Source organism: Piliocolobus tephrosceles, chromosome 4 (assembly GCF_002776525.5).
Source record: "Piliocolobus tephrosceles isolate RC106 chromosome 4, ASM277652v3, whole genome shotgun sequence".
Taxonomy (NCBI): domain Eukaryota; kingdom Metazoa; phylum Chordata; class Mammalia; order Primates; family Cercopithecidae; genus Piliocolobus; species Piliocolobus tephrosceles.
Genome location: NC_045437.1, coordinates 173,631,577 through 173,644,166, shown reverse-complemented (window position 1 = coordinate 173,644,166; position 12,590 = coordinate 173,631,577). Strand labels below are relative to the sequence as shown.

Genomic DNA, 12,590 nt, shown 5'->3' with positions numbered 1-12,590 from the left:
GCTTTTCTTTTTTTGAGATGGAGTCTTGCTCTTTTACCCGGGCTGGAGTGCAATGGTACGATCTTGGCCCACTGCAACCTCCGCCTCCCAAGTTCAAGCAATTCTCCTACCTCAGCCGCCTAAGTAGCTGGGATTACAGGCACGTGCCACCCTGCCCGGCTAATTTTTTTTTTTTTTTTTTTTTTGTATTTTTATTAGAGACAGGGTTTCACCATGTTGGTCAGGCTGGTCTTGAACTCCTGACCTTGTGATCCACCCGCCTCAGCCTCCCAAAGGGATGGGATTACAAACGTGAGCCACCACGCCTGGCCCCAACTCTGCTTTTCTTAGTAGCATTAAGGAAAGTTGGTTTATAATAAGGTTTTAGCACACAGGTTAATGCCCTGATTTATTCTCAGAAGTGGTTAGCTGTAGTTGATGCAGATGATCATTAAGATGTATTCATATAAATATCTTCCATTCCAAAGTGTTAAGAAAATATAACATTGTATACTTTAATTATTCAATTACATTAGATACATGTTATTTAATAATATACCTGAACCAGAGACTTAGGGATTTCAGATGCTCTTTGTTAAAGGAATACAAGATAAGCTTGTTTTAAAATGTAATACATCATGCTTCTGGCCCCATGTTTACCCATGTAATTTTATGATTCCGTAGATAAAATAGCTGAAAGAGAACCATTATGTTATCAAACACTGTGTCATGCTTGCTGAGTTTGCAAAAATATAAAACATACAATACGTAACTTTTATCTTCGGAAAGTTTATAACCTAGTAAATAAGATTCAGTACACATAAAACCTTTAATGTACGATTAAGTGATAAAGTATTAAGACTATAAGTGTTCTAGGAGTTAAATAATTTTAAAAGAGATTTTAGAAACAATCTAATACCTATTTTGTTTTGATGAGGAAACAAAAGTCTGGACTAGCTGTTTAACTCAAAAATCCGCCCAGGGTTACACTACTGGATAATGTCAGAACCAGAGTAAGAGCACAGGTTTCCTGACTTTGGCCTGGTACTCTTCCCATTTGTAAATACCTGTGAGCCTGTGTGGGATGGGCTTGATTCAAAGCATACAGAAGAAATGAGACATCGAAGATACGGGTAGGTGGTGGGGAGAAGAGCTCTTCCACAATGGAAGGAGCAAGAAGGAAGCTTAAAAGACCTGGCACAGAGCATAGGGGATGGCCTAATGAGAGTAGAAGGTACACAATGGGAATTAATTTCAGTTAGTAACCTGGGCCTGGGTTGAAGAGGTCCTTGCAAACCAGGTAGTTTTTATGGGATAGGCACCAAAATGCGTTTATAGATTTCTTGAGCAGAATGGCTTGATAAAAATTGTATCAGTTTTATCAACTGGAAGGTCAGTGTGATGGTAACCATGAAAGACTGAAGTAATATTGAGGCAGGAAAAGGTAGTAGTAGTAGGAATGAAGTAGAAAACTCAAATCTATAAGATGTTTCTTGGGGGAAAATGATTGAACAAGATGGCAGTTTTCTATAGAAAATAAAGGGAAGAAGAGTGCAGCAAAGCAGAATGCTATTTCCATGGACAGAAATAAAGTAACTTGGAAGGAGGTCTGGGATGAATTGAGGTTTTAGGGTTAATAATTGATTATATCTGTTGTATACACTTAGAGGTGCTTAGGTTATCTCTGTACATTTTCAGTTATATGTATAAAACATTTTTGAATGGAATAATACATACATTCAGGTTTATAGAAACCTTGATGGATATAGTTTAATACAAATTAGCAATAGTATATCTAAATTTGTAATTGTCACTGATCTATTGCTTAGGATATATTTTAAAATGTGTTCACTAAATTATGTTTTCAGTTATTCATTTATCTTTTGTTTAGGTCCTAAGCCACCGAAATGGAGTACGAGAGAAGTGTATATTTTTTCTAATTTGATTTTTTTCCTGTATTAGTCTTGGAATAATGGATTTGATTTTTATACATAATTTTAGTGCCTCATTTTTAATAATAGTTGCCTAGAGAATACAATTTATTGTGAAATTTTCTATTAGCAATTCATTCTGTTTAAGAAATTATACATTTTCTCTTTTTGTGACCTTCAATCTTAAAAGTTTATTTGAAAAACAAATTTAGTGAAACTAAAATTAAAAACAAAACAAAACAAAAAAAAAACCCTGGCTAAAAAAATGTATTTTTAAAGCTATTTTTACAAAAATCAATTTTTTTTTGACTTGCGGTCATTTAGGGGGATTGTATATTTTGTAGTATATCAGTTATTGACTACATTTTAATTCTTATCATTTTAATGAATTTTTGTTGTAATTTTTAGGAGAAAATGAGGAAATGCTTATTTTAAAAGTCTTAATTATCCATATGTAGTGGCTCCTGTCTCTCATCCCAGCACTTTGGGAGGCTGAGGTGGACAGATTGTGTGAGACCAGTAGTTCGAAACCAGCCTGGACAACATGGTGAAACCCTGTTTCTACAAAAATTACCTGGGCATGATGGCACAAACTTGTAGTTCCAGCTACTTGGTGGGCTGAGGTGGGAGGATCACTTGAGCTCGGGAGGTTGAAGCTGCAGTGAGCTGAGACTGTGCTGCTGTACTCCAGCCTGGGCGACAGAGTGAGACCCTCTCTCCAAAAAATATAAAATAAAATTTAAAAAACTTTATTATTCTTGCTGTACTTTCATTTTAATTAGAAATCTATTTTATTTCTCTAATGTACTTCTCTGTTGGATTACACTGAGATCTCTGGAAGTGGTCTGTGAATATATGGTCAGTTGATACTCAATATGTGAATTCTAAATGCTGACGTTTATGCTTTTGGGATGTTTGTTTACCAGTGTTCATATTATTGACCAAGATTATGCTTTATATCTTCTATCTTCTGAAGTTGTGTGAAACAGTGATACAATGTGAATTAAAGCTGAGCTAGGGTTTTACAACTAGTATGAAAGAAATTAGCAGAAATCAGAGTAGTTTAAACCTATCTACATTATTGGTACTGAGTTTTGAGTCATAGATTTAAAAAAAAGTATGAAACATGGTTAATCATAAAAATCCACATAAAGAAGGAAATAATAATAGGAAGTCTGTTTTGTTGAATTCTACAAATATTTTTAGAGAAATACTATTTTGAAATGCGCCGGATGTTTCTGGTCCAAGGACCATACTTTGAGAATCACTGTTATAGATCATGGTGGAACCATTTGACCTAATCAAGATGAAAATAAGAAGGAAGGTTTTTTAATTTAAGCAGGTGATCTTTAACTTCTGGCACTGTGCTCTTATAACGGTAGTAGGAAATTATAAAATTGGCCAACATCTCAGCATTTCTTTAGGTAAACTTTCTACTATATTCATTTATTCGGTAAATATTTACTAAATATCTAATATGTGCCAGGCTTATTTAGGGCTGGAGATAAAGAGTAGGATAGACATAGCTCCTGCCCTCATGGAGTTTATATTCTCTTAGGGGACATATATATGGACAAAAGCAGGTAAACAGGCAAATTATGTAGTTGCCAGTTGAAATATGTCATGTGAAGGGCAAGAACAAGGTGATAATTGATACTATTAGCAAACTATTTTAGGTGTGGTGATCTCTGAGGAGATGGCATTGCAATTGAGACCCACAGAAGAGAAGCAACTAGGTCTATTAGGAGGGAGGCACAATATTCGAGTAGACAATTGAATGTATGCAGGCTCTGAGGCAAAAACAAAGTTTCTTTATTCTAAGAACTGATAGTACTCTAGCTCTAGGCTACCATTTAATATTAAGGTTATGGATGGAAGGCAGGGAGGGAGGTGAAAGAGAAAGGAGAGAAATTAAGAACAATAGGTTTCTGGTTTATGTAAATTAACGAATGGTAGTATTGTTTACTAAAATGGGGAAGAGGTGGGGGGTGATGGGTGTCGGGGAGCTCAGCTGTGTTTTGAGAGTTTGAGCAAAAAAAAGTCGGTTGAGGTGATTAAAAATTGATACATTAAAGTGGGAAATCAAAGAAACTTTGTTGCTGAGAAATTTAGAATATTTCTCAGATATTAATAAAATTTAGAGAAACAAAAGAGTATTCTAGAGAAAACACAAAGATTATCAGTTAAGAGGAAAACAATCTATTTGAGGAGGTTTAAGGGAATGTTGACATATACAAATCTTAAAAAGTTAGAAAGCGGAGTAAAAAGGGATTAAAATTCTATCTCCAAGTGGAAAAAATCAGATTGTCCAGAAAATAGTAAATACTTGATTGATACGGTTTGGCTGTGTCTTCCCACCCAAAATCTCATCTTTAATTGTAATCCTCATAATCCTCACGTGTCAAGGGCGGGATCAAGTAGTGTAATTGAATCATGGGGGCAGTTTCCCCCATGCTGTCCTTATGATAGTGAGTCTCAAGAGATCTGATGGTTTTTTAAGCATCTGGCATTTCCCCTGCTTGCACTCACTCCATCCTGCCACCCTGTGAAGAAGGTACCTGCTTCTCCTTTGCCTTCTCCCATGATTGTAAGTTTCCTGAGGCCTCCCAGCAATGCAGAACTGTGAGTCAGTGAAACTGCTTTCCTTTGCAAATTACCCAGTCTTGGGTATTTCTTCATAACAGTGTAAGAACAGACTAATACGATGATCATTGAGAGATTGTTGATGAGAGAGGCCATTGACTCACCAGAGAACCTAGAAATAAATTACCATGGGCATATAATATCTAACATTATATTGAGTTAGTCAAAATATGAAATGTTAATATTTATAGGAGAGACTAAGGATGATGCAAGAACCGAAAGAAAAATGTTCCTAGAAGATCTAAAACCTAAAGATCTTAGCAGACTCCTTGAGAAAAATGTAAATGACCGAAGTAGTTTTGAAAATCTGGTTTCAGCTGGCTCAGGCCCTAGAATTTCGATGACTACATAGACTCATTAAAATGAAAGTCTTTTTTTATTTTTAACATACCTTTCAGTTATCCAAGGGACTATTAGGAGGACTTAAATAACCCATATCCTTATGAAAGTGAATTATAAGCCTCCTTGAAATTAATAAAAATCTTCAAAGTAGTATTTAATTTAAACTTGTAACTTTCTTTGTGTTCTGAGAGAATGCCGTTTCTGTATATTTTAAAGAAATAGACCATTTCTGTTTTGTTCACCAATATATTCACTGCACTTAGCACACTGCCTGCCACAGAGTAACCATTTAATAAATACTTTTTGAGTGAATGTAGAAATATAAATTCTACATTTAGTTTTGGGTTACCTGGATAGCTGATAATTAACGGAGCAGTTCCTTTGTTGCCCTTAGGAAATGTCTCCACTGTAATCATACTCAAGTATATTTGGTGGCAGGCTAGACGTGAATAGAACTAGTGCTTATTAGAAATGTGGTAGGATGTTTTTGAGATTTATGTTTCCATGCACTGCAGAGCATACTGGTGTTATTTTAAACAAAATATAACTTTTAGATGTTATGTGGATTTTAATGATTTTAATCAGTCTCCTGTTAAGGGTTAATAATCACAGTTAACTATGTTGTTCTCAAATTCCAAATGTTAAATTACTGAGGTCATGGTGCTTTTGGGAACAAATACTTTTAATGACTAGTAAAATAAGTTTTATGGATCTCACATCGTTTCTGGAAGACCAATAGATGTATTTATTACCATAATAACACATAGAAAAAGGACAGACATTTCTATGTGGTCCTTAGTTCTCGCTCTCTTTTTTTTTTTTTAAATCCAGCATGTCATTCCTTTTGTATTCACTCCCTAATTATGTATTTACATTTTCTTTATTTTTCTTAACTATATATCTGACCTTTAGTTTTTTTTCTGAAGGTCTTGATTAAAATCAACTTTCCTCTACAATAAGTTGAATTGATTTGGGCTTCTTTTTCTCATGAGCCTATTATTTAGTGACTGTTTTCTTCAAATATTTGTTTCCGTGACTTTTGTTACTTCTTCATAGAGATATTTTTAGTAGTTGCAATTTCATCTTCACCCAGCCTTTCTGGTTGATAATATTGGTTAACACTGGCTTCTAGGGTACAATCTCATCAGTGTTGGTTTAGAATTAAGATATAATGAACACCAAACCTGAAAAAAATCAGTGTAAACTTTTACTCCAGTAGCAGTGGAGTTGTTATTTACCAAAAGAAAACAGATTCAGCAGTGATCTGTTAGAATGCCTATGTTATGCCCTATTTATCTAAAACAGTTACATGGTAATTCTCTAGGGTTGAGCTGTTTTTAATAGTATGTATGAGAAAACATTTTATGGGCTTTTAGCCAGAAGATTTTATATAAAAATGGTAGTAGAGGAACATTGTTAAATTGATGAGTCTTGGAGGCAATGTGATATAATCGATTTTGGGGCTTTGAAATCAGCTTTGAATCCTGACCACTTCACTTATTAACTTTGTGACTGTAGGCAAGTTAGTTGACCTCTCTGGGCCTTAACTTCCTATTTTGCAAAATGAGAATAAATTTAACTTCCTGACAGAATTTTGAAAGAATAGAAGGCAGTTATACAAAATGTGTGATTAAAGTTTTGGCACATACAGGTTTCTTCCCAAAGATGAACAAGTCCTACTGCTAAGTATAGAAAGGGAGATACAAGTAAAGTTTCTTCGTGTTTTCTTAGAGGTTTGTGCCCATAGATCTTCATATTGTCTTAACCTATGTGATCCACAATGACCCATACTAGAATGTGTGTCTTAAGAAAGCATAGAATTTGTATGTTTTTGTTCAGTTTGAACAAGAATGGTCAGTTGTGCTGTGAGTCCTAGGTGTCTTCTAGGTATAAGTGTGTGGGAAGGACAAAGACAAGGGGCGTTTAACAGCACCTTAGGTCCTACTTCTAGCAGAGCAGCTATACGTTTCTGTTTTACCATTTGTATTTCTATGTAAGGTATTGATTGAACAAAGGGGTCTGTGTATTACAAAAAAGCTTGAAAAAATACAAGCAAGGTCAAGCAGTCTATTTCTTGGCTTTCCTTTTTCTCAGATCCCACCCTGCTTTCTCCTTGGCATTGTAAAGTTTGTGAGAGTGGGTGGCAGTTAGAGTGGGGAAGTAGGGAGGAATTCCGTTGTCTTACTGATGGAGTTCTCAGAGAACAAAACGTAGCAAAAGGATGAGGGTCCTGTGCACAGAGGGCATTCCTGGTGGAAAAATTCCTTCACCTCCCTAGTTCTTGCATTGAACTCTACTCACAGAGAGCCATGTTTTGAGCCTTCATTACAAATTTTACAACTATTGAATACAGATATCTTGCCTCTGATTACTTCCTCCTCTGACTACATTGAGGTCTCTTTATTAGATCCTTACTATATTTTCATTATTTTCTTATCTTAGACTCTAATCACTTTACTCTCTTTTCAGTGTCTGCAAGTTCTTTTCCCATTAGTCTTCTCTGTAACAACCAGCAAGAACTCTGACCCTGGATGAATCTTACCTGACTTTACTGCCATCAAGCATTTTTGGAGACAATAACACATTGGGCTAATGGTTACCTATAATTTCCTCAGGTCTGGGTTCCACCTCTTTTAATCATCTGAGGAATTTTTCTTTCCTCCATCTTCATTATCTTTCTCCCTGGAGGCTTTTTACTGTCAACATTTAAACATGTTCAAATAAATCCAAGCAGCAAATGAAGGTAACAAATAATCAACTTGTTGGTTCAACTGCAACTCTGTTTCTCACCCCACAGTCAAACTTTTTAAACAAATTGTTTATTTTCATTGTCTTTAGCCCATTCCTATACAGCTTCTGCTCCCATAACCCAGACTGCTTCTGTACATTTTTTTCACTTCCCTACTTAGCATTTAACAGCTTTCCCATTACCTTCTGATAGTCTCATATCCCTAACATTATATTTACACAATTCTCTCTCTCCTTTCTAGCTATAAGCACTTTTCTCATTTCATGAAATATAGTTAATATTCTCTTCCTTCTCTGGGTTTTTTCAGGTTCTCTCCTTTAACTGGTGAACACTCTCTGCCTTCCTCAACTCCTCCCACCTAACTGTTCAGTTACCAGATGTCGTCTTCTGAAGGAGGTTTACCGTGACCTGAACTGGCTGAGTTCTCCTACTGTATACTTTGTCTTCACAGCACCTGTCACATTTGTAATAATGTATTTATCATTCTCCCTGTTCCTTTTAACGTTGGCTTCTAGAGAGTAGAGATCACACTGGTTATAGGACTGGATACCTGAAGGGAGCTCAGGAAATATTTGTTGAAGAAATGACTGAATAAATTAACAACTGTAGCTTTTCCCGGTTCAGTGCATCAGTTGTGTCCTTGGCCTTGTTAGAGTGTCTTTTCCTTAGCAGCATAATGAATTTTAAGTGGATAAAAACTATTAGTGATTCCACTAGAGTTATTAAGCACTGTAGCTAGTAATGCATCATAGGTGCACAACTATATACTTTTCCTTTATTGTCCTCTCCTTTTTGCTTTAAAAATAACTATAAATATGTAATAATTTCAAATATTAGGAAGCTGAGTATTTTGTTTCTTATGGCACTTTTAATCAAATCTCATTATTTATTGACTACTACTCGGTGTATATCCTAAAGTGTAAAAAAAAAAGAAAAATGAGTCAAACTTTAAAAACAGTATAGGAATACATGTGTTCAAAAGAGACCCCAGAAAGTCTGTTTTCTTCCTGAATATATTAGACCCTTTTCAGCTCCTAATGCTGTAGAATAAATGAAATGTTATGAAACTTAGGAACTATCTGAAAGCTAAATATTTAGCTAAAATGTATGATAAATTAATGAACATACAAAGGAATAGATAGCAGTGGTAGTGTATTTGTTTTGTAAATTTTATTTACATGCAAAATCATTGTATATGCATTTAAATATAATTGGATAGTATACATATGTATAGCGATTGCTGCCATATTTGATGGATTGGTTAATAGTATTAGAATTAATTTTTGAAGAAATTTTAGTATAAAGATATTGATGTAAAAAACATATCCAGCAACCTATCTATTTATGGCTGTAACAAGGAAGAGTGATTTGGACTACTGCTACAAAGTAGATTAAATGATCTCTAAATTTCTTCATGTGTTAACATTCTCTAAATTACTTCATATATTAATATTTACATATAATATATTTATAGTATCTTCTAATTTAAATATCCAACAGAAATTTGGAAATGAATATAGTTTGTATTTAACTGAGTTAAGAAAGCATAGTGTAATAATTACGTTCTTTTTTTTAACCAAACATTTTTATAAATAAAATTGCTGGATTCCACTTATTTACACTTAAATAACTTTATGTTGTAAACAGTGTTTTTTAAAATACTTTCTTTATATCTTACACTTTATTTTATTTAAGTTATAGCCATGTGTCTTGGGTAGAATTCTGAGAGAATAATAAGGGGCTTTACCTTGTAATCACAGAAGCAGTTTGGTAATATAGGAACCAAGTGACAGCTTTTCTTTTTCAAGTATATAGATTCAGATCTGGACAGGAATCTTTAGGGGTGACCTAAAACATCATTATGTCAGTTTACAGCAGAAGGCTTACTCTGTTAGTTTCCAGTAGCTATAATGGAAACTAACCTAGATGAACATTGGTACCTACTTTGCAGTTAGTGACTGATTTTATTTGACCAATTAGCACTCATGAGGGAGAAAAAAATAAGTTGTCCATGACCTGTCATGATCAACTCCTAAGGGACAAGCTTTGATTACCTCTTAGGTTTGTTGTTTTTGCCTTATCAAGTCCACTTGATTTCAAGTATGTTCTACAGGCAGAATACACTGGGGGTGGCGGGCGTGGAATTTTTTTTTGCTCTAATTAGAGCCAATAAGATTGATTTAAGTAATCAGCTTTTGCCTCTGTTCTACCAACAATTGTGTGATATTAGGAATATCTTTATTGTGTTTCTTTTTAATAGTTTTTATTTTATTTTTTAAAAAATGGAACACTTCATGAATTTGTGCAGGGGCCATGCTAATCTTACCTGTACCTTTCCAATTTTAGTAGATATGCTACTGAAGTAAGTGAGCACATGGTTTTTCCCTTCCTTTTCTTTTCTCTTCTCTTCTCTTCTCTTCTCTTCTCTTCTCTTCTCTTCTCTTTTCTCTTTTCTTTTCTTTTCTTTTCTTTTCGCCCTGCCCTGCCCTGCCCTGCCCTGCCCTGCCCTGCCCTGCCCGACACGGTCTGGCTCTATCATCCTCTAGGTTGGAGTACAGTGGCACAATCTCGGCTCAACTTCTACCTCTCTGCTCAAGCAATCCTCCCACCTCAGCCTCATGAATAGCTGAGACTACATCTGTGCACCACCACACTTGACTAATCTTTGTATTTTTTTGTAGAGAGGGGGTTTCTCCATGTTGCCCAGGCTAGTTGTGAACTCGTGAGCTCAAGCAATTCACCCACCTTGGCCTTCCAAAGTTCTGGGATTATAGGCGTGAGCCACCACACCCAGCCCATGTGTTTGTTATTAGTGAAGATTGGGCTGTCAGTCACATAATATCATTGTGAAAACAACATTTGCCACATAATTCCTTAAACAGTGTTTTACAAGAATAAAAATTTTATTGATGCCTCATTGTATGTTAGGGTTTATTCTGAGTGCCTTAGGTTCTACCTCCTTCTGTGGGAGCCAAAGTGGAACAGATAGTTCCTCTCATAACTCCTATGACAGCTAGAGTTTGGGGCATATGACCTCCTGTGACAGCTAGAGTTTCCATCAAGCAGTTGGAAATCTCTGCATGAGACTTCACATCTAGGAAAAGTGATGCAAAGAAGTAGGGACAGTTTAGACTTTATTCTTCTAGTGGTTTCCAATTCCTGGGCTCAAGCAGTCCTCCCACCTCAGCCTCTAGTGGCTAGAGCAGCATCCAGTGTCTCCTACCAGTGGAGATACTGGTTCCAGCGGTGGTGGTGGTGCCATATTCTCAGCAGAGGCTTCCTAGGCTGTCTTTTTTTCCGGCATGATTTTGGTTGCAGTTCTGGCTTCCTAACCTTCTTTAGTGCTATCTTGTTTCCCAGGTCTGTTCTTCAGCTTCATCATTTTGTGTGCCATCTGAATTCTTTCCTGCTTAACTTAACCAGAAATCACTTCTGTTCTTTGTGACCAACAACTGGACTAGTACAATTCTCTTGGAAAAAGCTAGGATCTTAATCCCTAGCTGTTTAGAAATATGTTACAACTTTTTTATAGCCACAGCTGCCAAAACCCTAAATTTCAGTTAACACTGTAAAGGGAATTTAAGAAAGAGGAAATAAAAGTTTACATCATTTAAGTTATGGCATCAGAAGAAAACAGTAGTGAAAATCTAATGAACAGTACTATCTTCAAGAAATTGTTCATATATTTTAGCAAGATGAAAACAACTTAAAGCATGTTTTTATTTGTTACTGTTTATTAATATTATCTTTATTATGAAAGGAAATAATTTGTACTAGGCATGTACTCCTGACCTTCTGAAAAACATCCCTTGATTTTTCTTTGAAGAATCTTTCCCTTTCCTGCTGTTAGAGTAAGGCTACTTCCACCAACTCAGAGATGGTGTATGTGACCTATGCCTAGGCAGTCAGCACGCTTTATCTCCTTCAACACAGTGATTGGTTGAGATTGGATGGGTATATATCAGAATACCTCCACTGAACGATAGCTGTTGCAGCTTCAAGCACCACAGCCTCACACATCACATGGAGCTGAGAAGAAGACCAAAATATCAGAAAGTAGAACTGAGAGGATGGAGGGAGAGAAACTGAGTCCTGATGGTATATTTTGAGGCCTAAATATATACCTACTAGAAAAATGTTATGAAACTTTTATAATTAGGAACTGTTTGAAAGTTAAATATGCAGCTAAAATATATGATTAATATATGGAGGGACAGATAATAGTGACAGTGTATTTATGTTGTGGAATTCTATTTATATACAAAATAATTTTATGTGCATTTAAATACAACTTAAGTGGTACACATATGTACAGAAATTGCTACCATATTTTATAGTTTGATAAATACCCAGCTATTTCTAAAACGATTTCCAATCCTATAGTTTCAGTTACATGACCCATTACACTGCCTTTTTGCCTACGCCAGTTTGGGTTAGATTTTCTGTCATTGGCAACCAAGGGTTCTCTGTTTCTTTGGAATATAAATGCTAAATCATCTTGAGTTGGAATCGTAAAGTATTGATACCATATTTTGAGGAATACCTCTTATTTATATTTTATTACATATAACTTTTGTACCTGAAATATTATTGACAAGGAAAGTAACTAATAACTTTAAGCTGAAATACTAATCCTGAAAGATAAGAATGAAAACTCAGACCTTAAGTTCTATAAAACTTTGAAATAGCTACATGTTTACTTTCAGGATAGAGTACAAGTTGGGATACAAACACTTTAAGTGAATATTTAAGTCATGTAAAATATGTATTTTTAAAAGTCAAATTAAACATATTACCAAATTTGCTAGAACTAAATATTCTATTTATAATAAGCACTTTCCTACATTTTACACCCCGTTGCCTTATATAACTTTCTACAGTTTTGACATTATAATATTGTGATTTTCTGTCAAACATGAGTGAAAATATGAGTTTATGGATGACAG

The 12,590-nt window shown here is 35.2% G+C and overlaps 1 protein-coding gene and 1 pseudogene across 3 annotated transcripts in view; one reads left to right on the top strand and one right to left on the bottom strand.

Annotated features, from left to right (window-relative positions):
* The window catches only part of COMMD10 (COMM domain containing 10), a 222,621-nt gene that overhangs the window by 110,880 nt on the left and 99,151 nt on the right, over positions 1–12,590 (top strand). The window contains exon 6 of one of the 3 annotated variants that reach the window (XM_023197487.2): positions 7,952–8,332. The exons of the other annotated variants lie outside the window; for them this stretch is intronic. Within the exon in view, the coding sequence (XP_023053255.1) occupies positions 7,952–7,972 (21 nt within the window). The 3' untranslated portion in view covers positions 7,973–8,332. Of the gene's footprint in view, positions 1–7,951; positions 8,333–12,590 lie in introns of those variants that run through there. 3 annotated transcript variants of the gene reach the window in all.
* Positions 9,921–10,018, bottom strand: LOC111530989 (annotated as a pseudogene).